The 27,013-nt window shown below is 41.0% G+C and overlaps 1 protein-coding gene across 2 annotated transcripts in view; it reads right to left on the bottom strand.

The window, feature by feature from the left end:
• lpgat1 (lysophosphatidylglycerol acyltransferase 1) overlaps window positions 1-27,013 on the bottom strand; it is a 48,937-nt gene that overhangs the window by 15,844 nt on the left and 6,080 nt on the right. For both annotated transcript variants that reach the window (XM_075459181.1, XM_075459180.1), the window contains exons 3-5: window positions 14,314-14,432; window positions 11,676-11,771; window positions 7,157-7,436 (exon numbers count right to left, since the gene is read on the bottom strand). In XM_075459181.1, the coding sequence (XP_075315296.1) occupies window positions 7,157-7,436; window positions 11,676-11,771; window positions 14,314-14,432 (495 nt within the window). The remainder of the gene's footprint in view (window positions 1-7,156; window positions 7,437-11,675; window positions 11,772-14,313; window positions 14,433-27,013) is intronic.

Below are 27,013 nucleotides of genomic sequence, written 5' to 3'. Positions count from 1 at the left end.
AGAAAACACAGACACACAATACAATTTGTGAAGTCAAGATGACAAAACGGCTAAAACGTACTTAAACTTTACAGTATTTGTATTGTAGGTCTGACATTTAAGTATCTATGCAAAAAAAAAAAAAAAAAAAAAAAAAGATCAGCGTCAGACGCACAGATTCAGAGTCACATCAGCCGATCAGATCTCTGTGGTTCTTCAGCTTTAGGAGATGAACCATTACATATCCCCGGTGGCTTTTTGAAGAACAGTAGAGAAAGAAAAAAAAAAAAAAAAAAAAAAAAAAAAGTTGTTGGTAAAGAATACCACATCACAGCTGCCTTCAGTGAAAAAGAGTGCTCCAAATGCTTAAGACTGAAATTTAGCACAACAGTTAAATCCCCTTGAAGAAGCTCTCATCAGCCTCGAGTCGGTATTACACATCATGACACACTGTTGGATGTTGTGCTGCTACTTTGTAAATGACTTTGCATAAACATCACTGGTCAAAAATTGACCAGTATTTTTTGTCCAACGCTTGTGATGCTTGCTTATACAAACTGTAAAGTGCACTGATGACGCATCAGTCAAATGCCAGGTTGTAACAGTAACAAGCATCCCTGCTTGCATAAACAGTTTTGAATCCTCATTTGACTTCTTCCTAATCTAAAATTAGCCAGTTTAAGTTTGAACTATTTAAAATTTTCATCCAATAGGAAAGAGGATAAAAAAGCAGCGAGAAGTGAAGGTGATAGGTGAGGGAATGCCAGACATGTGACAGAAGCCAGGAGTCAGCTGCAGGGTACATGTGTGAATAGTGAGCTGCATTAAGCAGGGTCAGCTCTGTACTCACCTGCAGATAAACACATTAGGTCTAACAACTAGATGTACAATAAGGACAGCGTGTCTCGTCTTTATTCAACATCTTGCTTACAGTCCGAGGACCGAATTTGACTTTCAGAGTATGAAGTGTGTCGTATTCTTAAGGACACATAAGGACACAGAGACTAAGTGTTAGTGTGAGTTGCTGGTGGGGAAGGCAGATTTCTAGAGACAAGAGGTCTGAACCACAACAAGCCGGTCTGAACCAGTCCTGGAGCTGTCTCCTTTCTAGAATGACAGAGATTAAACTGACAATTCCCTCAAAAGGCAACATGAAGGCTGAATTTCTTAATAGGTTTATTAACTGAAAAGACAAATCAAAACTAACCAGAAGGTGTCGCCAATATGAGCAAAGGTTCCAGGTTCCTTCTTCATAATGTATTACATTAAGTCACAAACTCTGTCTTAGTGTATACTAGTATCACAGTATAGCAGTGTTGAAGTGGTTGTAAGTAAATGAGCTGGGGTTTGGACGTACAAGCAGCTGCTTGTTATCTAACATTTCCTAACAACAGGGAAAGCGTTCACGCTTTGGGAACTTTTGTACAGGTGAAGAGACTTTCATCTGCAATGAAAAACGTCCATATGTGGCGCTCATTTCAGATGGGAAAATAAAAATGTCCAGATGGTAAATCGTAGGCAGGGCCATACGTAGCTGGTGCAGTTTCACCATCCACAGAACCAGCGGGTCTGCCGAGCCACAGACCTGAAAACAGATTCCCCTTTTTACAAAAAAAAATGTGCAAAGATCCATATTAATCAGGACTTCTCCTTGGTACTGTAAAACAAAGCATCAGTTTGTGTTGGATAAAGTGACATGTGACTGAAATCAGCTGATCGCTGCTCATCATGTTTTTTCAAAAACTACCAATGATCAAATATTAAATCAGTGATATTTGTCATTTCCTAAAGTAATAGCACTGTGATTTGGAGCTAGATAAAATAGGAATAAACACTTTCATGATGTCAAGACGAGGCTGTGTTTTTTAAGGTGGTTTAAAAAATTGGAACACAAGCAACTCCGTTATTAGCGTACATTCTGTAAATTGATACATCTAGTTTTTGCCTCGTTTTCCTTCACATAAATTCACTTAAGTTGCCAACTTGCAAGCTGCTTTTTACCATTTGACGGTGGGCATTGACTATATGTTAAGAGTTTCACTTTAAGCTGGATACGCCGATGTAAAAACAGCAAACACCAGCATCCTCTGTCAGCACAAGTGACTAAAACGAGCCAAGTGTGAGGCCGTGCAGCTTATTTCACTGCCTGGCTAATGTTTCAGCCTCGTCTGCTGCTACTGTGCAGCAAGCACTTCAAGTTTAAAGCACACTGGCTTCTGTAGGTGAAGTAAATATGCCACATGCTATATGACAAAGCAAAAGTAAATCTTATAACTGATCGGCCTCATTAGATTACACTTTGTCAGGGTAGTAAAACAAGTTATATTGCAAATAAGTAACAATTTCAACCCTTTCCCAGATCTAAAATATAGAAAAAACCCACAGAGGGTTGAGGAGTGTGATGGGGAGATACCAACGCAGTGCAGAACAGACAGTTATGGGTCAACTGTAAGAGCTTCTCTGATTTAAGCATCTCTTGTTCATGCTAATTAGTACAAATCAATGAACATACCTTGTCACTTAAGAGTTCTTCTCAAAACAAATGTCGTCAGAAATAAGAAAACACAACCGAAACACTTTGATTACTTGACAGTCACTGAATAGTTTAAAGAATTTGAGCATGGTGCTGAACAAAGTATGATGGATGGACTGCATTTATATAAGAATGTTCTACTCTAATCGACCACTTTAAGAGTTTCACAGTAACAGCCACACATACCTATTCATGCAGTGACTATTCAGCTCTAAGTGTGCTTTATCGGTCACACACACATCGATGATGCACTGGAGGTAATTGTGGGGTTCAGTATCTTGCCAAAGGACACTTCAAAACGTGGATAGGAGAGGTCAGAGATTAAGTCAACGGGAGCCAAATATCAGACCTCAGCAACGTGTTATTTTAGTGAGTAATTACATGTGCAGCGGAGAGAAAACAATCAATAACACAACCATTCATATAAAAGAAACAACTCAATATATTTCAGTCATATATTAAAACACACAAAGGTGTTCAGTGGTTCCTCGACTGCCCTTATCAAGTTTTCTGGGTGTTGCTTTGGCCAGTGGAGAATTGGCCACTAACAGAGCATGAGAGTGAGGACAATAACAGTATGGATCAGCTGAAATTGCTGTATGCTCCTTCTGCTCTGCTTGGCTACAACTACACAGAAAAAAAACAGCCAGATGCATTAAACTGTGTCTACACACAAATGTATTCTTATTGCCAGATTTATAAAGCCATGTATACATAGAAATTCTTTTTTTTTTTTTAAATAAATCCCAGTCCAAGCGAAGGAGACACACCCTTAATTAGCTGTTAGTATATAAAAATATTGTTTTCTAGCACAACTAAGCAGGCATGATAATTACAAAAAGTAAAGAAGAGGAGCAATTTTGCTGACTGTAACTGAGTCACTTCTTGGTGAAGTGGAGAAAATGAAGCTGAACTGTATACAGCCTGGCATGGAGATGATCGGGAGGTCGAAACAGATGGATCGCAGTGTGTTTACCGTTTTTGTAAACATTTCTTAAGCCTACATGAGCTAATCTTCTGTCTGAAAAAAAACCCCTCAATCTAAATATTTGTTCTGTTTTTAAAGTCTCATTAGCATTAGCAAGGTTTTCCACAGCCAACAAGCATGACCGTGACGCACAGCTGCAGCTGTTCATTGCTCTATAATTACAGAAAAATGACAGATGTGGTTTCGGTGCTAAAGAGGAGGGCCCAAGTTTAAACATGATGGTTTGCAGACAGTCACACAAAAAAATGTTCTTTCCGTCTTTACTAGCTAAGTAACAAAATCTGCAGATAAGGGTTGACACTGTTGGGGTCGAAGCTGAGGAGTGACTATTCACCACAAGCTTGTTTGACGACAGTTTATCGGACATGTACTCCGACCATAGACCTGAAACGGGACAGATTTACTGCTGTGGTAAACAGAATTCCCTTTTCTTGCCAGGTCAATTTACGGTTTTGTCTTTAACTTCCAGTTGCAACTAGAAGCAAAGTTATAGTGACTTCAAAAGTCTTTTCAAGATCAGTTGCAACAGTTTACTAATAACTTCTCGGAGCTGAAAATGCTCATCCATGTTGATGAGAAGATTTTAGGAGCCAACTTATAACCTTTTGTAGCGTTACGTGGTTATTCATCCATTACCGCTATCAAAGAGCATATGGTATGGTTTTTTATCCACTTCAATGATCAAAGTACAGCCTGTCAGATATCATCTGTCATCTGTATCATTTGTTGCCATAGTGAAATTGCGTGTACGTTTGCTGTATTAGTCATTGTACTGCAGTTCCAATACCGACTTCATCTTGATCTTTATGGGGAGATATCTATTTATTTCCTTCCAGGGTTAAGAGAGGACGTAGCCGATCTGACAGTTTGTTTATGCTCTCATGGTTCTACTCTGCTTGGTAATTACCATCACTGAATACTGTCTAATCCAGTTTCACAGTCTGACTATTGCTTCTAATTAGGACCTCAAAGGCCGACTTGTCATCAACCTTCACAAGAAGCGTGTTTGGCTGTAGTAAAACCCGACCTTTAAGAATGCACAACTTTGTTTACCTAACACGTTATTTTCAGAGGTTTCACCTTCCTAATTATTGGGGGCAGAATGAGGCACAAGCAGGCTAATTTTTATTTTTTTAAACAGTCACTTGACTGGCATCTTTGGCATTGATAGGAGTGGCAAACACCACAGTTATCCCCGGGTGAGTAATTTGAAACAGATCTCGGTCCAAGTGTGCTCAAAGGCCAGAGAAAAATGACCTTTGCCAAGGTATCGCCGGCGACATACAAGTTGTGACATACTGTAATAACAGCAGCCATGATAATTTGAAATGACATTGAATAGGCCTCGCCATCTGTAAACAGACAGAGGAAGGAACTACACCGCTGATATTTGGCTATCCATCAGACCACTCTGCAGACCAGTTAAAACACTTTAAGTCCACATCTGTCTCCTCCTACCAGCTGAAGTGTGGATAATAACCTGCTAACCTATGGGTCACACGCTGCTCTGTTACCACCCTAAATGAGTCACAGGTTTAAACTTTGCCTAACTGCCAACTGTAAATATTGTTTTATAACAACACATAAACCTTATCAGTTTTTAAGGCACATGGAGCCTCTGCAGCCTGTGAGATACACCGGCCACCAGTGACCTCTGTGCTTTCTATTCGCACAGAGTAGTCCATTTAGCTTGGATGACATTGCATGGGAGAAACACAACGGCACACATATTTACATCAAATCCTATTTTCTCCACGTGGCCCATTTGTTTCTGAGTGAGTCAGCAAGCTCTGGGCACCTCTGCACAGCATCAAGGAGGGTAAGAGGGAGACGGAGCAATGCCTTTGATCAGGGACACACACACAAGCACAGCGCAGGACAATGAGGAACTTTGAGATCTGCTGGATATGTGTGCTTTCTTGCCCTATGTTTTAACGCATTAGCTACATTCAAGGGAAAGGACAAGCCCTAATGCAGCAACTGACTTCCCCTCCTCCTGAACTGCTGTAACAGAAGAGAGGACATAAAGTAGCAAAGCACTGGGACACTGTACGGAAGTGTAGCACCATAAAAATCCGGGAAGAACATGATGTGCCATTAGACATGAATTAGCTTGACATGTCAACATTTTTTTAAAAATAGCTTTTACCCTGGGGTTGTAAATCTCTGCTGTCATTAGTGTTTGTTGATGAAGGTTATGAAATTTCTTTTGAATGACAAAAAAAAGAAACAAAAAGACAAAAAACACTGAATCTGTGCTGATCTCCATGTAAATTTTCCACAGACGCCTTTAAAGCTCTTTCTCTTTTGGTCTGTCTGTTCCGCAGAGAGCGAGACAACCTCTTGCTTTTAGTGCTGAAGCTGTAGGATGCAGAGCTGTGTTAGCAAACCAGAGGAAGGCTGGAGTTCACAATAATGCTCGCCCAACGTCTCTTCAGTTTACTATTAACACAGCACACCCTTAAAATGGATTTTGAACAGAAGCCAGGAGAGTCCACTGGGTAAACTGAGAGTGCAGTGTGCACAACCATGGGGGACTCTTTGATTCACTATGTTTATGGCATTTTAACACTGCAATTTCTGCCCAGGAGCTCTCGAGGAGCAGATTCACAGAGTTTTTATTTGGATAATTTTGCCAAGTACAAACCTAAACATTGATTTCAGCATGAGTACACAATCAAGATTTCGGGAGGTTATTAGCATTTCTGTCGAAGCAAGACACTGAGATTCAAGCAGGAGGGGAAGAGAAAGATTTTTGTTTACTTAACTCCTAAAAAAAAAAAAAAAATTCACCTTAATGCCCTTCATCATTCAACATATTTTGGGAGAATATATACTTTAAAAACATTTTAAGGTGTGATAGGACAGCATCTGGGACTGATGATAAACGTAGTAGTAAAAAGAAACATGTAAATCTGCTAAAACACACTCTCCATTACCGATAAGGGAGAGAATGTGATGACACATCTGGATCTAGATATATTCAGGAGAGTTAGAAATTAAAATCACTTTTATTTCCATGCTTTATTTTTAGTCTTTGAAAATGAAAAAAAAAAAGGCTTTAAAACAAAACAAAAAAACTCCCTTTCTAAGCTTGTTAAGTCTAACGTTGTCTTCCTGCTCTCTGGCTGCATTTAGGGCTGGTCTCTTGGTGCGAAGAATTACTCTTTCAAATCACCACTGGGGTTTTCAGGAACATTGATGCAATTTCTGGCACCTCTGCACATGTCACCCCCTTCCTCTCGTGTCAATCTTTACCACAAGTCGCCTCTCATTTAAAGCAGTGGTCCCAGAGGACGGTCGGACACAGGGGAGGATTTAACGCTGCTGCATGTTTGAAGCAAGCTTCATCCCTGGCCCTGTAGCTGACGTGAAACCATCATTTGATCAAGAACTAGAGTGAGCTGTGTGCAGCGAAGAGTTCACAAAAACTGTGAAGGAGGAGAGAAATCTTTGCCAGACTTTTCCAGAAATAGCATTCTACTTTTTGAGACCCAGAAACCTTAGTAACAAAGAAATAAAGGTTACTTCAGCACCTTCAAAAAACACCTCAAAATATCAGCATGCAAGGAGAAATAAACTCCTTAAAAAACCATCTGTCTTCAAAGTCAAGCGTGTCGGGTTTTTTTTTTTTAGCATTTGTGTGTTTCAGTTACCTGTCTGGTTCGGGGTCCCAGCGTCGCTGCCCACACTGCCGTTCTCCTGCTGGGCTGACAATGTTTTCAGGATGACGTGGGTGGCCCCAAGACGAGGCAACGTGACGTGGGTCAGGTGGGGGAGAGAGTGTTTCTTGGCAAACAACTGGCTGGTTTCTCGCCTTTTCCTAAGGAAGCCACCCTCGGGGAACAGCACTATCCACTTCCTGTCACGGCTGTGGTAGTATTTGTCTAGGTGATCTTTCAGGTAAACCAGCTGCTTGTCTCTGTGAGCTTTACCCTGAAGGACAATGGAATATATGTTGAGGAAAAGTTAGCATCCAACATCAAAATATTCATGAGCTACTGAATTAGAGAAAAGCGTACTTCATAGTGCTGCTTTCAGAGAAGGAAAACCACTCTGCCTATCTAATCTGTGGGACCCTTTTCTCTTTAAATTGCATTGCGACTTGAGGATCTGATTGGACTAATTTCAATGGCTGGTTCGTCCACAGTCGAAGCGCTCGGATGTTAGGCCGTCTTTCTTATGTGAACAAACGGTTCAGCTTCATTTCGGCACCCACATGCTTTAGTCAGTTGAATATTCACTCGGCTGACATTTTATTGGGCTTATCAGGCTAAAACAAACAGGCAGTTCTGCAGTAAATCCTCCCTTTATGAAGGTTGTAATGCTCAGTTTTGGTGAGACCATTTCATAAGAGTTGGTTCAACTTAAGAACTGATTTGCAGGATGTTTTTTGCAGATTGTTTGGTTGTTCAGTTGTATTCAGTTAAATACTGACATGAGTTTATCTGGTTATTCTCTGCTCCTCCTTGGTAATTCACACATCCCAGATAGAGGGGGCTCAGTCCCACCTTGACGTGGAATCGGCTAAATGCTGACAGTCATGGTTAGTCGTTGGTGGCGAGTTCCACAAGGTCCGTTTGATGTGTGTAAGCACACAGGCATGTGGGTCTGTTTAACTTCCATTAGAGGGGCATCAGTAGCAGATCAATTTCTACACCCCCGCCCCCTTGCCCGACAAATGCCACCTCGGTACATTCACACGCAAAACACTGATGCGCAACGAAGGTGCATCAGGAATTTGTGAAAACATAACTCATCATTTCCCACATAATGTTCATTCTTACAAGAGCTGCTAAGATAAATCAATTACGACCTATTAACTTATTCAATTTGTCTTTTTTTTTTACCATGAAAATATTAACACCTTCCTGTACTGTTGAGCTGCATGCAGAGCATCTTTTCACACTCTTATGAGCCAACACTGTTGCCAAAACAGTAATTTTAATCGCAACATCTAATACATTTAAGGACCGTTTAAGCAATGTTTCTCTAGAAAGCACACAGTGAAAAATACAGCAACTTCAGGCCCACACTGAAAGGCGCAGAGGAGGAAGTCCACGCACTACTGTATTACCATAATGATGAGCACAAAAGCAGCTCCATGTAAAGGGGAAGCAAAAAGAAGCTTCAGACTTTTCTACAGTCTTCTTATTGAGTGACAGAATTAACAAGGAACAACAAGAACTGGAATGTGTGTGGGTAAGGAAACATGAAGTCATTAAGTCAGCTTTTATGCAATGAAATACAATGTAAGTATAACTGAAATTACATACACATATATAATTAAGCCGTATTTGAGAATAAATAACTAAGGAATGCAAACCTATGTTTCTACACAGTTCCTGTATTTCCAGCTGTGTGCTTCCTTAGAGGTATTGCCGGCTTACTTTCAAAGTGAAGCGCTCTTAGATGACTTATCATTGTGGAAGGATCCAAATAAATAAGACTGAATTCATCTGAAATGTGTATTTTTTTGGGTACCACTGCATTTGCTCAACAAGCTGGCTGAAACGGAACGCATTAAGAGATGCTGGTAACTGTGATACAACGTGCATTCTTTAACTGAGTTCAGGATAAACACCTTCAGACTTTGCATTACATTACATTACACTTAGCTGACGCTTTTTATCCAAAGCGACTTACATCTATATTAAGCCGCTTTCGGACTGTAGGAACCTTTGGCAGTTCTAATAACCTTTTAATCCGCGGGGCCGTTTTCTCCCGTGTTCGGACATACAGGAACTCGGGGCTTTCTCCCTTAGTTCCTATAACTATTTAGCTCCTTCTCCAAGGTCGGGTCTTTTCATAGTTCTTATAGAACGAATCTAACGGAGGTGTGTGGTGGTCGGTAGCTACGCCCCATGTCATGCTGTCACGGCTGAAATGTTTCCTCATAGACACAGACACAACCGGTGGGTGTTTAATAAGTTAAACTTACACTGGTCTCATTTGTCTGCAGCGCTCTGCTCTCCTTTCTTCCTTCATGAAATGAAAAAGTATCTCCTGACTCTCTCTGTGAGCTTTTCCAGCCTCGATATTAGACGCCTGATGTGATTGTCCATGATTAATATCACCATCATGCAGACCATAAACACAGCTTCTTGGTGGTGTTTTTTCTACTCTCCTTACTTTTACCGTTTTGTTTTGTGTTTGAATGTAGCTAAACGGCTAACGGCTAATACGTCACTGAAGCAGACGGCTGCGCATCAGTCATGTGCGAATGCAGACTGAAACAGTTCCGCTGGGGAAGGATAGTTATCAGAACGAAATTCGAGGAGGGTAGTTCTGATAACTACTTTCTTAGAACGGTCTGTCCGAAAACGGCTTTAGATACAGGGTATTGGTTACAGGCCCTGGAGCAATGTGGGGTTAGGTGCCTTGCTCAAGGGCACTTCAGCCATGAATAGAGGTGTAGGGACTTGAACTTGCAACCCTCTGATCTTAAGTCCACCTCCCTAACCACTAGGCCACGGCTGCACCTCCTCATGAACAGGAAGCGCAGTTTTGATGTGCTCTTTCACCCAACGTACACACAATGCCAGGGGATGAGCAGAAATGACCGAAACTGCTCAGACTGCGAGCAGGCTCAGACATTCTACAGCTAAGCGTTGCCATGACATAATAAAAAAAAAAAATGTAATTCCCTCTCACTGTGCCGTTTCTGCTGCTAAAAAACCCCCCCAAAAAAAACAAAAAAACCAAAAAAAAAAACAGACATGAGAGGAAGGGCTTTTTCATTCATTTACCAACTAAACACTTTTGCAATCAACAGAGACAGCAACCCGTAAAGACCCTTTCCATGTTTAAAGGTCTCCTCGGATCTTAAAAGCGAGATTAAATTAAAATGCATTTGTAAGTCTTTGTCCACACAGTCCAGGCGCCAGAAAGTCCTGTTTACACAGAGCAAATATGAGCAATAGTGTAAACATCTCTGATATCTCAGGAAACAACATACGTTTGCACGGACAACACCGGACAACACCTGGACAGTTAGGGTGCATGTTATCCTTGCGTCTCTCCCCTTTGGTTGTTTGATTCGCACTTCAGAATGTGTGAGTGGTCTTGAGTGTGTACAGTGTGTCCTCCTTCCCAGTCGCCATGGCGGCGAGGGCGTCAACATGACTCAGGTCCTTTACATTAAGTAAAGCCTATTAGCCGTTAACACTGTCGGAAGTCTTTATTATGCTTGCAGTGTGTACTTTAACAGTCTTGACTGTCTATATCATAAGTCTATGAAGTAGGTTGCTTGTCACGACAGAGGGATCTTCAGCTTAATAGCTCTTCCTGTTTTTTTTTAGCAATTATTTTTTCATCTACATCGAGGACAAAGGATGATTCTAAGTCCCCTTACATATTTGTAATTTTTGAATGTAGAAAAAAAAAGCCTTAATATGTGAGAAACATGCAGTCTACATGAGTCTTACTATTGATGGGAATAAGATCCAACAAATTATTGTTTCAATCATGCTGCCGTTTTTTTCTTCATTTAAAACAATAAAAATATATATTTTTGGTCATACCGTCGAGCGCATTTTAAATTCAGTTGGTCTTTCGCCATCTTAGCTTGGATCTACAAAGCTTCCTGAAAGTAATGAATGGGACTTTAATAAATCTGTCCAGCCTCAAATTAACCACTAATACTTGTGTGATACTCCAGGAATTCCCAGACCAGTAGTAGGCTCCATGTGCTCCAGAGAGGAAACTCTCTTTCAGCTGCCCCCACAATGAAAGGTCTTGGTCTGAGCCAGCAGTGTCAGACAGCCCTCCCACACCAGTTATCTTTCTCATGACCCCGAAGCTTCAGGAACACAGCTAACATATCTGCTGATGGATTTAACCTCAAAATTTGGAGAACAAAGTAAAAACTGTCCTCGTGCTGTTGAGGTTAAATGAGACGTATTATGGTCTAAATGTCTGGTTTTAACCCTCAGATTCTCAGAAAAACAAGGTGTTGACAAGCAAAGGAAAGTATTTTATCCTTCATTGAGATGTTCTGCTGGTGAGGCTAATGCGCAAAACACAAAAAAAAAAAAAAAAAAAAAAAAGGCTGGTCAGCTTGAGGATGAAACGGAGCGTGTCGATATTGATGGCTAAATACGAAGTGTGGGGAAAAGAATTACATGACACAATGTAAAAAGTAAAACATGCCTGCATCAACTTTGTGTCTCTTACCTGTCTGATGAAAAAATCCCCATGAATGAGGGACACTAGGCCAAAGTTGGTGTACTTGAACACATGGTCCATGAGCCACATCATTTTTCGTACCACCTAAAAAAAAAAACAAAAAAAACAAACAAACAAAAAAAAACCACAGTAAATATATGTAACCAACACTTTGGACTTTTGCTAGGTCCTGCGTCTCTGCCTCTGAGAAGTAGCACAAACTGATACCTCCCCTTTGAGCATTTCCATCCTCATGACCTGCACTGATGCAGCTCTGCCTTACTGTGTCCTTTCAGTGCTAAGAGGATAAAGTGGGCCAGGGATGCAGTTGTTGAGGCGGATCATGTCATGTTTGTGCAGCTTCGGTGCCATGCCAGCTGAAGCCAAAGCAAAAAAAAAAAAAAAAAGAAAGAAAACACAACACCACAGCTGGCCCCCCCTGGCATGTATATGATATATTCTTAATTTGAAAATGTGTTGAATAAAATGACCCTACTGAAACAAACGACTGTGTGTGCTCTCTGATATTTGGACGTGTCCCGCCTTCATGTCTATTTTCAGTGTTTAAAGAAAGCAAAGCGACTGTGTCATCCTATGGATTATTCTGTCGCCTGCTGTACAAACTCACATCTTGTAATTTGACTGCAGCAAACCGCACCGCTATTTGTGCTGCCATTCATCCTTACAGCCTCTATAAAAAGGCATCGTCACAGTTTCAGGGCAAAATCGAAGCCATGTTTTCAAATAACTGTCAAGTGAATTTGACGCAAAGTTTTGAAATGTCGCTTCATGAGGAACATTTCAATGAACTGGGGCAAACAAACTAGGTTGCAATGAGTTATCAAAAGATAAGAACAGTGTTACACGTGGCTGTAATTAAGAAGTACAGGGCGTTGTGGTGGTTAAACATAAACCAAACCTTGACAAAGAAGATAAAAACTAAAGATATCTTCCTGTTGCCGTTCATTTCTAAAGTCAGCTAATATGGGTCATTCTCTTTTTACAGCGGAAGCTGAAATAGCTGATCATTCATGCAAATCTGTGAGCATATGTTGTGTGTATATTCATCAGATTTGTGTTTATTGTTCCCTGATGTGAATTTTGCAGTGTTTGTTCAACATTTTCAGCTTCAGTAAATCAAAAACCGTTTAGAACCGCTCCCTGAACACAAAGAAGAACAAGCCTATGGCCCATCAAAGACTTTGTATATGAAGCAGACACAAAAAGTAAATAAGAAATAGATTTCAACCCAAGAGTTCATGAAACCCTTTCCTTTGGGAATTCATACTTTGACTAAACAAACTGAAGGTTGAAACACTGGCTCACCTTTTAAATCACTACCATTGCCTAAAGCCCGCATCCATTTAAGAAAAATCAGGATACGCTGATCGAGTGTCTTGAGAGCAGTGACATCATAACTCTTTTGTTTCTGTTTTGAAAAAGAAATGAGCGAACAATGCTCTTCCAGGTCTGTGTCAATTTTTTTATATCCCAACAAGAAAGTCTAATCAACCTTTTAAATTGGCATTCTTTCTTTGTTCTTTTTCCCCTGTCGGGAGCTGGGATTTCCCCTTTCCAACTTGTCACTGAAGCGACTGAAGCGAGAATTTACTGGTCAGCTGGCCATTCAGTTTTGTGATGCAGTGTTTTAATAATCTTGGCCAGCTTGAGGCACGAGTGTTGACAAATTGTCTAAGTGCAAAATAAGCACCAAATGTCTGTGGTCAAACTGCAGACAAGGAAAATCTGAATATCTGGAAATAAAATTGCCAGGCAGCTATTTCTCTGTCACTTTGGTGGGTGGTAATCTGAGCCGGGTTTGCCATTTGTACTAGTTTTCAGTCTCTGGCTATTTACGTTATGCTCTGTCATGTGGAAATAATGTGCTAAAAGAGTTATTAAGTAAAACCATTCTGAAACAGCTCAACGTGAATAGAGGTGTAGATTCATGGTGTAAAAAGGAGCCATTTGCTGTCTTTCTGCGGTATTTTAACTACAGAATGTCAGACATCTCATTAAGACCGCAGGGAATTGTGTCAACTTGTGGGGAAAAAGGGCATAATTTGTCTCCTTTAGACGGATATGCAGTATAAACACATCAAATTGAATCACATGTTAAAGGGTTAAAAGACTATTCTGGCCGATTTCAGCCTGGAACGTGTGGCTATAAAAGCTTCATGCTACCTTTGAGCTCCACAACTCGAGTGTAGAGATTTGGAGTGAAGTCTCACAAAACAGCACAGGCGTGACAAGAGTGAACTCTCTGCAATAGCAACTATCAAAGAGCTAATTCCTGAGTTTGCTTTTGGTCAGATTAAAAAATAAACAGTTAAAATCATTTATGCCGTTTTGTGCATCTCTGCATTTCCCTAACTTCACAAAAGACAAGAAAAAAGCCGACAGAAATGGAAAATTTGGTTGAAATAACCCATTAAAAACAAGCATACTCAACTCAAGCTCGGAAGAGGTGACAGGGGGGGTTAGAGTAATATTTACAATTCCTTCTCCTTTGGAGTGACAACACCATAACAGCTGCCTTATATAGACGGCGCACTGTGTCCTGCAGGATCACGCTGCTGAGGTGCTTTTCATTTACACCGAGTTCACCTGTGCAACCTTGACACTTCCACTCTCTTGAATTTCTTACCGTGCCCTTGTCTTGCAGACACATCATGAGAGTGCAAACATCTCCTGTGGATTGGTGATTGACGATGACCATGGCTTCTTCTTCAGAGATAGGCCGCACATCATCACCCCACTCTGTGACTGCAAAGCAAAACAAAGAGATACGCTTTGATTAAACGCGCAGTGCAAATAACATCTTTCACACGCAAGCTTTCACGTAGTTTCAGTTCCGTTTGAATTCTTTTATCACTGAAACTCTTGGTATATGCTTGATGCCGGACAACCATTGCAGAAACCTTTTCCTCTTTATGAAGGCGATGACTTGCTTTTCCTGTCAGGGTGGGTGTAGGGAAGGACACGGATGCGGACTTCAAAATAGAAAACGATGTTTATTCACAAAAACAAAGTACAAACAAAAAGCGCGGCAGAGCCGGATTCAAAAACTTGACAGTGGAAAAAGCAAATAAAAACTCTTAGCATAGCAATAAATAAATACTTATCTTGGGAAGGGACGAGGAACATGGAACAAACAAGGTTTCTTGGCATGGAGAGCAAATAAAGATCCGGCAAACAGAGAGGGGAGACTGGAGACTAAGGCTACGTGCCCACGACAACGCTCTGAAGCATAAACGCAGATGTCCGTTTTTTTCCTCCACAATTTATCTGCGTTCTCACGAGCGTCTTGGGGTGGATATCTGTCTATCCATGGGAACAGGGAAAACGTATAAAACTTGCAGTTTGCCGATGTAGTATGCACGCCCCGGACGTAGGTGGCAGTAGCAACAATACCTTTGGTATTGTTATATGAGTTATATTGTTATATATTAATAAATATGAGAAATGCCTGTTTTGTGGCTACTTCCTCCGCGTCAGTTGGAAGAAAATGGCGAAGCGCTGCAGCAACAACAGTAGGCCTTCAAACTTTGTTTGGACAGATGATGAGATCCAGTTGCTCCTGAACACGACACTGAACTACAAAGCCAGGAAGGCAGTGGATAATGTGGATTGGGAGAGTGTCCAAAATAAATATAGTGAGATATGTGAGTGGTTAATGGAGAACTACCCACTTAACGTGTGCAAAAAACGCACTTCTGCGTTTTGAACTGTTCCTACGGCGACGAGAGGTTGGATCGTTTTCAAGATCTCCACTCTGGAGGGCGTTTGCGTTTTCTCCGTTTTGAACTCCTAAAAACGCCGTCGCCGTGTGCAAGATAGGCACATCTGTCGAAATGTTCTGCGTTTATATGTCGTTACCGTTGTCGTGGGCACGTAGCCTAAATAGGGAGTGAGAGTGATTGGGGAGTGAGTGCAGCTGAGGGAAAAAACACAGGTGAAGTGAGTGAACTAATAAACAGAGTGCAGGGAAACTGAGGCATGGCTAAAGGAAAACTAAACATGGACTGAAAATCAAAACCTGGACCTAAACTGAAAGCAAAAACACAACTAAAACATGAAACTAAAAACGTGAGTCTCATGGCGTGACATTTCCTCACAATAACGCTCTTTGTATTTCCACCGCTGTCCTCGTTTTGACCTTCTTAGACGTTTTTGTTGTCAACCATGAGATTTTTCTGTGTGATTCAGCATCTAAGCTGATCTACAAGTCTACGGCTGTAGGATAAAGTGCATCTTCGCAACAAACACAAGGAGGAAAAAGGCAAATGCATCAGCTCCGTGGGGCCTGAATCGTCTTTGTAATTCTGAAGTTCCAAAGCTGCGTCTTCTTTCTGCCGTTCTGAATTTGTCCTTCAATTGGTTCCCACAATACAATCGTTGTTTTCTCTTGTGCTGATATACATGTAGGGCTGTTGAGTGCTATATTGATATAGTATGCATCATTACGTATGTATAATCAGAGGCTCCAACACTTGTTATTTAGTGTTTATCATAGAATGACCTTTTAAGTGAGCCTCTCCTTCACGATCAAGGCTCGGCGATGAGGAAAAAGTAGAAGCATGACAGTTTACACTGCACTAAGAAGTCCAGTTGCCCCCATTCATGCTCTTTACATCTGAATCATCCTTAAATACACAACAACAGTCCACTGAAACACACTCCTTCCAGTTCTCTTTTTTAAACTGATGAGCAACAATTCATGAAACTCTTTCATTTCGAGATTATTCAGAAATTACTAATCTGCATCCAGTTTCACCACAAAAAAAAAAAAAAAAACTCATTCCACCAAAATCCCTGGAACACTATTAGGAAGGATTTAAAGGTATTAAAAAGCAACTAAACACACAGTATGACCCAAGACAAATAGTTTATTTCAGGCAACAAGTTTGCTTTAAACATGCAAGAGCCAGACGGGTGTATTCTATTTTCTTAACACAACATCTCACGAATACAGCGAGACATGTCGTCTCTGTCAGGAGTTAAATGTTTGTACCAATACTCATAACTGGGAGAATCGAAATAAAGGCCAGCCTCTAACAAAGGCTTGGTACCCTGAGCCTCTAATAGCTTCGAAACTTTCGTTTGTCTTTTCTTAGATGCAACTCGTGAATCATTATTATTATAATACGATAACATCATTATCGTACACGATCAAATCAAGACCAGAACTGAATGTTGCGTTTTAGTTTCATTCATGCTAAGTAATGATGCTAAAATAAGTGACGAACATACTTGTTAGTATGGGAACTCCCTGACTAACTGCTGGATGAGCAAGACGTTGGGTCTAAATCCTGCAACAACGGGAGATGAGGCCTATTTGAAGGTCCAAAATAAAGTTTCCCTCCTCAGTGAATCCACAAAAAGCTTTCACTTACATCTGAGAGCAGAAGCAGGGCTGTGTTCACTGTCAACGGGATAAAAATAACACAAAGCAAAATATAACTGCAAACTGCAGTTCTCTGGGCCGAGAACAGCCACATCAAGCAGGGAACACTGCACACAGGTACATCAAGGTCTTATCTACCCACAGCACAATTTTGATAGTGAGCTGACAACGTTGTCGAGATATGACTCATTTTGTTTTATGAGTTCACAGCCAGCTTTATTCAAATGTCACAGACAGGGAGGATTAATAAAACAGGGTAAAATACTGATGTACGCACCAAAACAACGATCAGGCACACGGCAGCCGAGGCTCTGACAAATGTCCACAGCATGTCGTAGGAAGTATGAGCTTTTCATCATTAAACTGACAGCGTTAACTGGTGATGTGTCACTTCCATACAGCTAGAAACCACAAGAAGAAGAGACTGGATAAGATAATACAAGACCTTTATTCATCTCATAAGGGGAAATTCCAAATTAATCACCATACGGTGTTGTGCTCTCGTAACTGTTACAAGGCAAACTGTGACACGGTATATTGAAAAGCCAGGGGTTTCCATATGAGGCCGCTGCCAGCCAAACAGCTACCTACTCACTTAACTCCAGCTGGCTTTTTCATCATTTACAAGTATGTTATATGACTATGAGCCACCGGTTCAGAACGGTTCAACCCAAAGCAAGCGTGATGACGGAAAACCGTGGCTGCCTGCCTGTTTTAATTATGCCCACACAGGCTCGTAATGAAGGTGTGTGCACACTCAGCTGGATGGCGGTGTCCTGTCAAACAGAAAGTGGAACATCTTACGCTAACGTCTTCTTTTAATTTCACTGCCCCGTTCGGCTTCTCATCCTCTGCTCTTGGCTCTCCCTCCTGCTTAGCAGATCAGATGTTTAGTTATTCCTCCACCTTGACATAATGACCCTAAGAGGGCCTTATGGGATTGGGTCATGTCTTCTTAAACCCCACAAGACGTTTAAAGGCAAACAGATATGACAAGTGACGACACTAAAATGAAAAGCACCTTCGCTTGTACAAACACACGTGTGGAAATCATCAGTCGTAAAAAAAACAACTTCTCAAAAACACTCTGTGCTTCTGTGCTCTGCTCACAACTCGCAGGCATCCATCTTCACCGGTGCTCCAACTACATTTTCTTACCTGAACAATGCAAGATTCAATATAGTATGTTCACTGTGGCCTGAAATGAACACACTGCACCTTCTATCTGCAGCTCATTTAAGATCTCTGTTGCAAAGTGACTGATGAGAGCAGTCGCTTCAAGTGAACTCACGCTAGCATCAAACGTTCCTTCCAAAAGAGTGATTCCAGACCCCTGCTGGTTGGAGCAAACACGGTTTCTACAGGGATCAGTGGAATGCACCGTCGAAAACTAAATAATTCTGAGGAGCTAAAACGCTTTCACAATCCAAACTTACCACTGAAGTGTCTGATTTAACTATTCAAACAAAATGCATTAACAACCATAAAAATAAAAACTTAACTCAATTCCATACAATGACAGATATTTGCTTTGAATTGTAGAGTGCATATATGTCTGTGTTGTTCTTATCCCTTGATTAGTACTGTATCATTTCAGATGGACGAATATACGTGCATAAAGGTTAAAGATCATTTTAAAAAGAGATAGTTGTAAATAGGTCATTACTAAGTGGTAAATGAACAGACCTTTGCTATAGTTGATAGTGCTTCTACTTTCAATGTGAAATGTTCTCTTCTCCTGATTTACATTGTCAGGTGCCTATTTAGAGCATACAGAACACTTCACTAACCATTCACCTGGCTGTTGGCTGGATAAACTTGGAAGCTGCAACAAAGGAGGAAACAGAGCTTATGTGAGACGAGGGAGGGGGCATAACGCTGCAGGAGGACACATGAGCTTCCTTTGCAAATTAAATACACTTCAACAGCTCTGGATATTAACAGAGAACCAAGGAGGTGAAAAGATTCAGGCAGGCTGCAGTCGTTCAAAGGTGATCCTCAGGGCAAGTCTGACCAGTTCCAGTTCTGCGTAATGCTAATGTTGCATCAGTGAGGCTTTAGTTTGTACAGTGGGAGCTTCCTCTGTTTGGGGAACTTAACACAAGACCTGCCGACAGAGTAAGATTCACAAGAATACAGAGTTTAACATCTTAGTGAAGCTCAACTCTAATGCAAAACAATACAGCTACCAGAAGCAAGACCGACGCATCCAGAGCAAAACACTGTCGAGTCCTGGGAACAGGACAGTTATTTGGTTACATTAATTCACATTTCTGAATGTCTTTGCCATCAGGAGTTATACAGTTCTTACTCAGTGGAGGACACTACATGTCATGAGATTGTGAAACGTCAGGTGTCTCAATCAATTTCACTGGTAAAAAGAGTAAAAAGTCTGTTTGGGAGGGAATTATTCACCTTTTTTTTAACTTTAAAATCTGTCTTTCATTTCATGTTGAATTATTAACAGCTATATACTTTTTCAGTTGGATTAACCTCAGTTTAAAGGAGCAAACAAGAGGGTTTTTAGAATAAAAAGATTTAAATTGATTTGTCGTTTGAATTATATACAAAGGCAAGAAACACTTGTGTTTATCTGTCGAAAACAAACAAAAGGCCGGGGTGGAGCCCACATCCGACAGACTGGAGGGTTTAAGATAAATAAACAAATTTAAGAATATTGAGACAGACGTTCAACATAAAGTAATTAGGATACAGACAGCATTACCAAGGCTAACTGCTGTTATATTAAGATTTCTCAAGCTTTTGCTTGGGCTTCCAATGAAAGAATCAAGCTAACATTTCCATGTCACTGATAAAAGTAACGGCAGCTCTTATTTTCCCTGCATGAATAAAACAACTGCAACGCACATTTATCACTGAATCAGTGGGACGTGGTACCATCAACAGAGCAGCATGCTCCAGGATCACAAACAATACTGTATTCAATGTCATAACATCACAAAAAGCTGCCACTTTAATTAATATTTCATCAAGTGTAACTTATCTTATACCCATCTAAGCTCTAAGCTTTTCCCAATAACCAGGAATGTTGTGATGCACATGTTACCCAATAATTAATAAGCTGCTCTAAAAACATGGCACCTTCTGATTTCTGAATTAAATACTTAATAGAGAACGTTGTTAAAAATAGTATTTATATGTAAATAATCTTGTGCAGCAAAGGCTTAAAATACACCATGTGATCAGCCCCAAAAATCCTGATTGGAGCACCCTTACTTGACAAAAATCATATACGATAGAGGCTGCAAGTTCTCATTTTACCCTGAAATTCAACCCACTGTATCTGCTGCCGTTCTAAATGAGATGTGCAGAAGCACAACCTACGCATACGGCGGGTTCATTAGCAGATACCGGTAAACGTACCCTGACTGCAAACACAAAGCAGAAAGCTCCGTGCACGTTGCTCATCACTATTCAAAGACATATATCACAGTTAACTCTACGACAGCTACTTAGACATTTGAGCTCATTTAATCTTTGTTTTATGCAGAGATGTTGTGATAGAAGTAGTACAGTACAGTCATTGCTCATTCAACATTCTCTAACATACCTCGCAGCCTGGAAATGCAAAGTGTCTTCAATTCTGGGCCACCTCATAAGAAGATATCACCATGGTTAATCAGTTTTTTGGGGAGGGGTTTTTGCTAAAAAAAGATTTTTTTTAAAGATGCAAGGGGACAAGTTATTGGCATGTTCAAATTTGGGCTTTTGTTTCACCTCCAGTCCCCTGATGAATAAGATAAATCCTCATGGGCATGCGAATTGGGAGCATATTCAGACATTTGTGACACTTGGACAGGGGTGTTTGTACCCTGAAGACAATGTCATTTCATATGGAACATCCCTTCATGCTTGCTGTACCACACTGTTGCCAGAGAGGAGCATAAGTGATATCACAAAGATGGGTCATCTGTCACATAGAATACATTAGGGAAATTGTCTTTGAGAAATGACACAGTTAGCTCAGCAGGATGACAGTAACGCCGCAGGCACAGCGTCTAATACAGTATCCGTGGTCAGCTAAACGGTGTACCGCTGACCTTGCCGCTCATCTCTTTACTTCTCTGGAGGCGTGAAAACTGGCAACACATCACAAAATCTTCCGTTTCATCTGAACACAGTGAGAGAAGGAGGATCTCACGGAATGCACATTTTGGTTGAGCAAATCAACTTGTAAAGAGCGATAAGTCACAGAGTGGTGAACTGTGGAAGCCATAATTTGGAGCCTTTAAAATAACCGTCATTTGTACAGAGCATTATCAGTAACAGTTGTTTTACACAGACACGAGTGTCTAGATATATGGGTTTTTTTTCTGCAGGGCAAATATAGTGGCCAAGAAAACTGTCAGGAGTTATCACAACACGATCTCGACTGCAGGCTAGTGCTACATGATCAGATATGTGGCGTTTTATACGGGAACGTTGTTTACGGTATATGTAACTTCACTACGGAAATGCCAAAGAGCCTCTCCTTCACATCATTTGGCACCAGAGCACACTTTTTTGAAGTACAAAATATCAACTCAAGATCAAATCCACCATTTTGATAAATGTGGCCAGATACAACAAATAAGTGGATATGGGCCTCTCAGAGTCGTGAGGGCTCCTCAGGGGCTGAATTATTCCAGCACATATTCGCTCAACTACACTCTAACTACACTATACAGATGGCCTAAGCACTCGTGCGCATGCTGGTCAGTTTCCGTCCCAAGCTGTCGCAGAAGAAGTAGTAGTAGAAGAAGACGGTAACAGAGTAATCAGGCAAAGGTGCACCTTTTTGTTAAAACAGTAAAAGGTACAGCGCTTACAAAGTGCACAGACCTGTAAAGGTGCCCAATTCACCACTCAACAGTGTACTGACTGATTTTCCAGCAGCAAAATTTTCCATTGTTTGGTTCCATGGTGCAGTAGGTCAGCGGGAAAAAGCCCAATAATAACAACATAGTGGGTGCATGTACACTGGGACGGTGACAGAGGTCCAACTAAATGGCCAGATAGAACTCTCACTGCAGCTCGACTTAACTGTCCATGTAAACATATTAAGTGGTAATTCAAAGGAGTGAGCGTGTCTCATTGCCTTCAGTTTCTTGGCCTCATTTTGAAGCTTATAAATAATTTGGAAAAAATCCATTTGTTCTCCGTTTTTGTTGCATCAGTCACATCACAACTCAACAAATTATAATCTGCTCATTTACACAAATACCTTGCAGTGTCTCCCTGTGCAAGAGGGAATTAAACATCAGCCTCCACTTACTGGGACCTCAAAACAAGAGGGATGTTAATTTCCATTCATGCCATCGCCCTCTCAAATGAACATGAGCTGCAAGGCCATTATTCCACAATGAATCATCCCTTCACTTGTGTTTAAAGACAGTTCCAGGTCAGTCTCAATCAATTCTGTGTATCCATCTACTATACACATCATACATTTACCCAAGTCTGCTGGCAAGGCATCAAAAGTGTGTGTTCTGTAAGTTAAAGCCCAGAGCTATTGCTGTAAGAGAAGCTCTGCGCATGCTTTACAAAGATCCTTCTAACAAGGAGTGTGATTACTTAAAATACCTTCAACGCTCAGGTCAAACAGGACAGAACATGACAAAAATGAGAGGTATGAAACAGGTCAGGAAAGGTTGACAACGTACTGAAAAGAACCCAAGTTATCAATCATATCACCGAAACAGGTGCAACAAAGTTAATTCAGGCCTGGCTGGGAAATGTCAAAGATGATCTTTACACACCCACGCAATCCAGAGAAGAGTCCAACCAGCCGACTAACTGGTAACACTTCTGTGGGTGCACGGCGACTTTATCGAAAGAAAAGCACAGTCTGTTCCAGCGTCAAAGTGAGGTGATCCACAGTCAATTTACTTCAGCTCTGCACGTCTTCTGCTGAGCGTCTCAAATCTGATCATCCGTGTGCCAAACTCACAGGAACATTGCAATCCAAGTGATGATTGTGTTTTAATGTGTGCCATGGACAGCGGGAGCCTTTTTCCACAGCCGCTCCTTGTTGTGATACACCTAATGTTGGTTGGCTTAAAATGAAAGGGACACCGTAACACCTAATCACATAACATTATTATACGTTTGAAGCGAAATGGAAAATTGTTACGACCTGGAGCCACCAAATATTGAGGGTATTTTGCCTACATGATGGTTTAAACAACCAATTATCAAAAAGATCAATTTTCTACTGATTCACTGAGGATAAATCAGTCAGTGGAGAGAAGAAAAACAGGAGCCAAAGATATCTCTGAGGGAGCTGCAGATGGATCAAAGTCTGGACAACCTTATTTTCATGTATACGGGGGAGATAAACACCCGAGTTATACTGATTTACTTTTCATTTAAACACTATTCTCACTTTGATCAAAGACTGAGCAATGAAACTTAGAACTAGGAAAACAAGTGAGCAATGTCTGCATGTTGAGTTATTGGCTTTGATCCCCCCGAACAAGTCTGACAGACCACCGACTCACGCAACACACACTGAAAACTTAATCCTGCTGGTGGCACCTTTTATTGTCCCATCAGACCAAATCCAGCCAAGATGTTCCTGAAAACAGTATGAAATACGGGTCAAGTTGAAGGAAAGTGCAAACTTCTGCAGAGCACCAATTCCACTAAATAAAATACACGGAAAGCTAGCAGCCAAAAACAAACTCAATTAAAGTAGGCTTGGCGATGGCATTAAAGTCAAAATGTGTTAGAAATGAACATCACAAGAGTATTTTTGGAATATTTCACAGCTGAGACTCAACAGCACAGCAACATAGCTTCCTGCTCTTCACATGTAGCCTTAATTTTAACATGCATGTGTCCTTTAGACAACATTACAATGCCATTAGCTTATATAATAAAATAAACAACGCACTGTAAAGTACAGTAGTGGTGATGCAATCTTGGCTTGGGCCAGCGGTGTTCTTTAGTAAAACAAGCATCTCCAAACAGATGAGGTGTTTTAGTCATGAATGAATGACTTAAAAGAAATACAACATCGAGCTCAGGGTTTCGTTTGCAACATAAATATCAAATATTGTAGTCCATCTTCCAAGAAATCCAGCACCCAAAGTAAACAAACAAGCAAACAAGTCCTGTCTCTTGGGTGCAATGTAAAAATTCTTCCTCCCACCACTGTGTATGTAATTAAGAAAAAAAAATGCAGGATGCTGCTCTTGTTAGTTTCAAGTTAAAGTTCAAGAATAATTTGATGATAAACACTGAGTGCATTCACCTCTTTCTAACTCAATCAACCTTCACCCTTCACTTAATGACTGAACTTTAGTATCTGTGACAAAGTTTGCACAGTTTAACGCAGGGTTTGGTACTGATAAAATCACCCAGGATATCTACAAAGCATCACAGTCCAGCTTCTCCAGTGGAGATGACGCAACATCCTTCTGTTTCTGATAGTTAACCAAAACTAAGTTTGGTCACGCAACTGACATTTCTTTACTCCATGTGCAGCCAGAGCTGAACGCTAATATAAAATAAGTTATATCTTTTTTATCAAATTTACTCTCGTCTACTCCAGGTCATAAAAAAAAAAACATTTAGGTAACTAATGGCAACCTCTCATAACAAGATAAATCTACAATCTAGATCAGTTGCAGAGCTGTTTGCATAAGACTTGAACACGACATAATAAGTAACTGTTATTAGAAAGAAAATAGAAGACTATAGACGGCGAGCGGGATTGAAAAAGATGTGAACAAGACAGAATTTTTTGCCACAATTTGAAATATTATAGAAAAAGAAATGGACTGTAAATGTGACAGTAAAAAAACAAAGACAAAAACTGATATATCGGAAGTCCCATCGTTCTTTGCACAATCGCAAAACTCCCGCATACACAGAGAAAACTGCTACCGCACACTACCCTGCCCAGGAGACATTTCCTCTAAAGTTAAACTTCCAGTTCCTGTGTTTACTGTTCCGTACTGATTAACTGCTCAGATCTCTGATCTCTTTTTTTTCCCCCTTAAATATCAGAAAGAGGTCTCGACAGCGCATCTGCCTGAGCTGCCAAATAACAACATAACACCTGAAATGTTTGTGCGGTAAGTCCTCTGCATCATATCTGGGCTTATCTCATATTAATATGACACATTCAATATCAATCACTTTTATTCTAGTCAGGGGCTTATTTTCTGGTTCATTTCTCAAAACTCATCGCTGTTCATCAGAGATCGTCTCCAGTCGGCAATAACGGGAACACAACACGTCATTTACATACACACAAATTTACCAATCATGGCATCTCACAAGGAGCTTACAAACTTTTAACTTGGAAGTTTGTGGCACCGATTCTGAATACATTGTTGCTTCAAGAGTAAAACGATTTAATTGGCTAATTTTATCAAATGCGCTCAGGTTTAAAAACTGGTTTAAACATGTTATCTTTGCTATAAAAAAAAAAACAGCCTTTGTGTGCACACTGCTCATCTATGGACCCACTGAGCCACCTTTTATGATATGCATCAAATTCATTTTTCTGCATTTCACCGACATTAAAAATGATAATGTGGCCAAATATCCTACTGATGCTTAACAACTCATGAAATCTATTGACGATTATGGATCTTATACATGTGACTGTTCAGACCATAGTCACATTAGTTAAAAAAATTGCTTGCGTGAAGGAAAAGGCAGTTCATGCTTTGCACATCCGCTTAACCTTGAGGCCTGTCAGACGTAAATTTAGCCATCTTCACCAGTCCGCGAGCCCACCAGGTCCCTCCGAGACCAACTGCATGCAGCTTGAACGCTTTAACACTTGTAACCACACCTTCAAAATGAACTGTCCATGAACTGTGATGTCCACATCTGCAGAGTCCCAATCAGTTTTCAGACACACACATGAATTTCCTCTAAGGTGCACCTATGGTACTGACCAAAAATCAGGGTTTCAAGTATTTACTGTAAAGTAATCAGGCCCATGTCACATGCACACAAAAAAAACCTCCACAAAGTGTCAGGTTGTAAATTACACAGCATGTTGCGCTGTAACTTTAGCCCCCAATCACATGATATGGCTGAATAGTATCTCTCTTACTAACTCTGTGCACCAAGGTCTGCAACACATGATGGTCAACTCAACGCCACTTTTCTATAAGCTGAAAGCTTTGAACAGTGAGACTTGTTGCTTCCCGTGTTCCCCACTTAGCAATTTGTAAGCATTTTGCTCACAGCTTTGTGCAACCAAACACCACCGTGGCCAGCGTCACTTAAAGGCTTTAGCATGGTTGCCGCATCTGCTCGCGCGAGCGGTGTTGATGACGTCACGAGTTCGTGCCCGCCATAGGACCCTATATAGTGGCGCAAGTCGTTGCGCGCCAGTAGTTGCAATTTTCTCCGTCACAGAGGTGGCGCTGCTACGTGAAGGTTACCTCTACTCTACAACCACGAAAGTGGAGAAGAAAACAATGCCGCTGTCAAGAGCAAGAATACTGTAATTAATGATACTGCTGCAGTTTTCAGATCATTTTAATTTTTTAATTCAGTTAAAAGAGGTGAAGGTTTGAAGCCCCCGGCATCAACAGAGTCTCTGCCCTCTTCTTTGCCTTCACATATCTGTCCCGTAGCTTCTTCCACACATTCTTACAGAACTCTCCCTCTTTCCCCAAAGTTCTGCCCATCTCTGTGCAGCAGTTTTGGGAGTTTACGTGCTTCCTGTGCTGTTTCACTGCAGTTTCGTTGAGCTGTCTGTACAAACGCACCTCCTCACTGAGCCTGGTCTCACATCGGTCCGTCCCGTTCGTTGTGCTCGGCGCCGCCAAGTAACAAAAATCGACTGGTGCACGACAACGCGCTGCGCCGTCTTTTCAAGGGAAGCGCCATGCCTGAAACGTCATTTTGACGTCACGGTGCGACACCGCCGTGACAGACGCGGCAACCATGCTACCGCCTTTAGGAGACA

The sequence above is a fragment of the Odontesthes bonariensis genome, chromosome 24 (assembly GCF_027942865.1).
Source record: "Odontesthes bonariensis isolate fOdoBon6 chromosome 24, fOdoBon6.hap1, whole genome shotgun sequence".
Lineage (NCBI taxonomy): Eukaryota > Metazoa > Chordata > Actinopteri > Atheriniformes > Atherinopsidae > Odontesthes > Odontesthes bonariensis.
The sequence above is the reverse complement of the archived record's forward strand: the minus strand, read 5'-3'. Positions and strand labels throughout refer to the sequence as shown.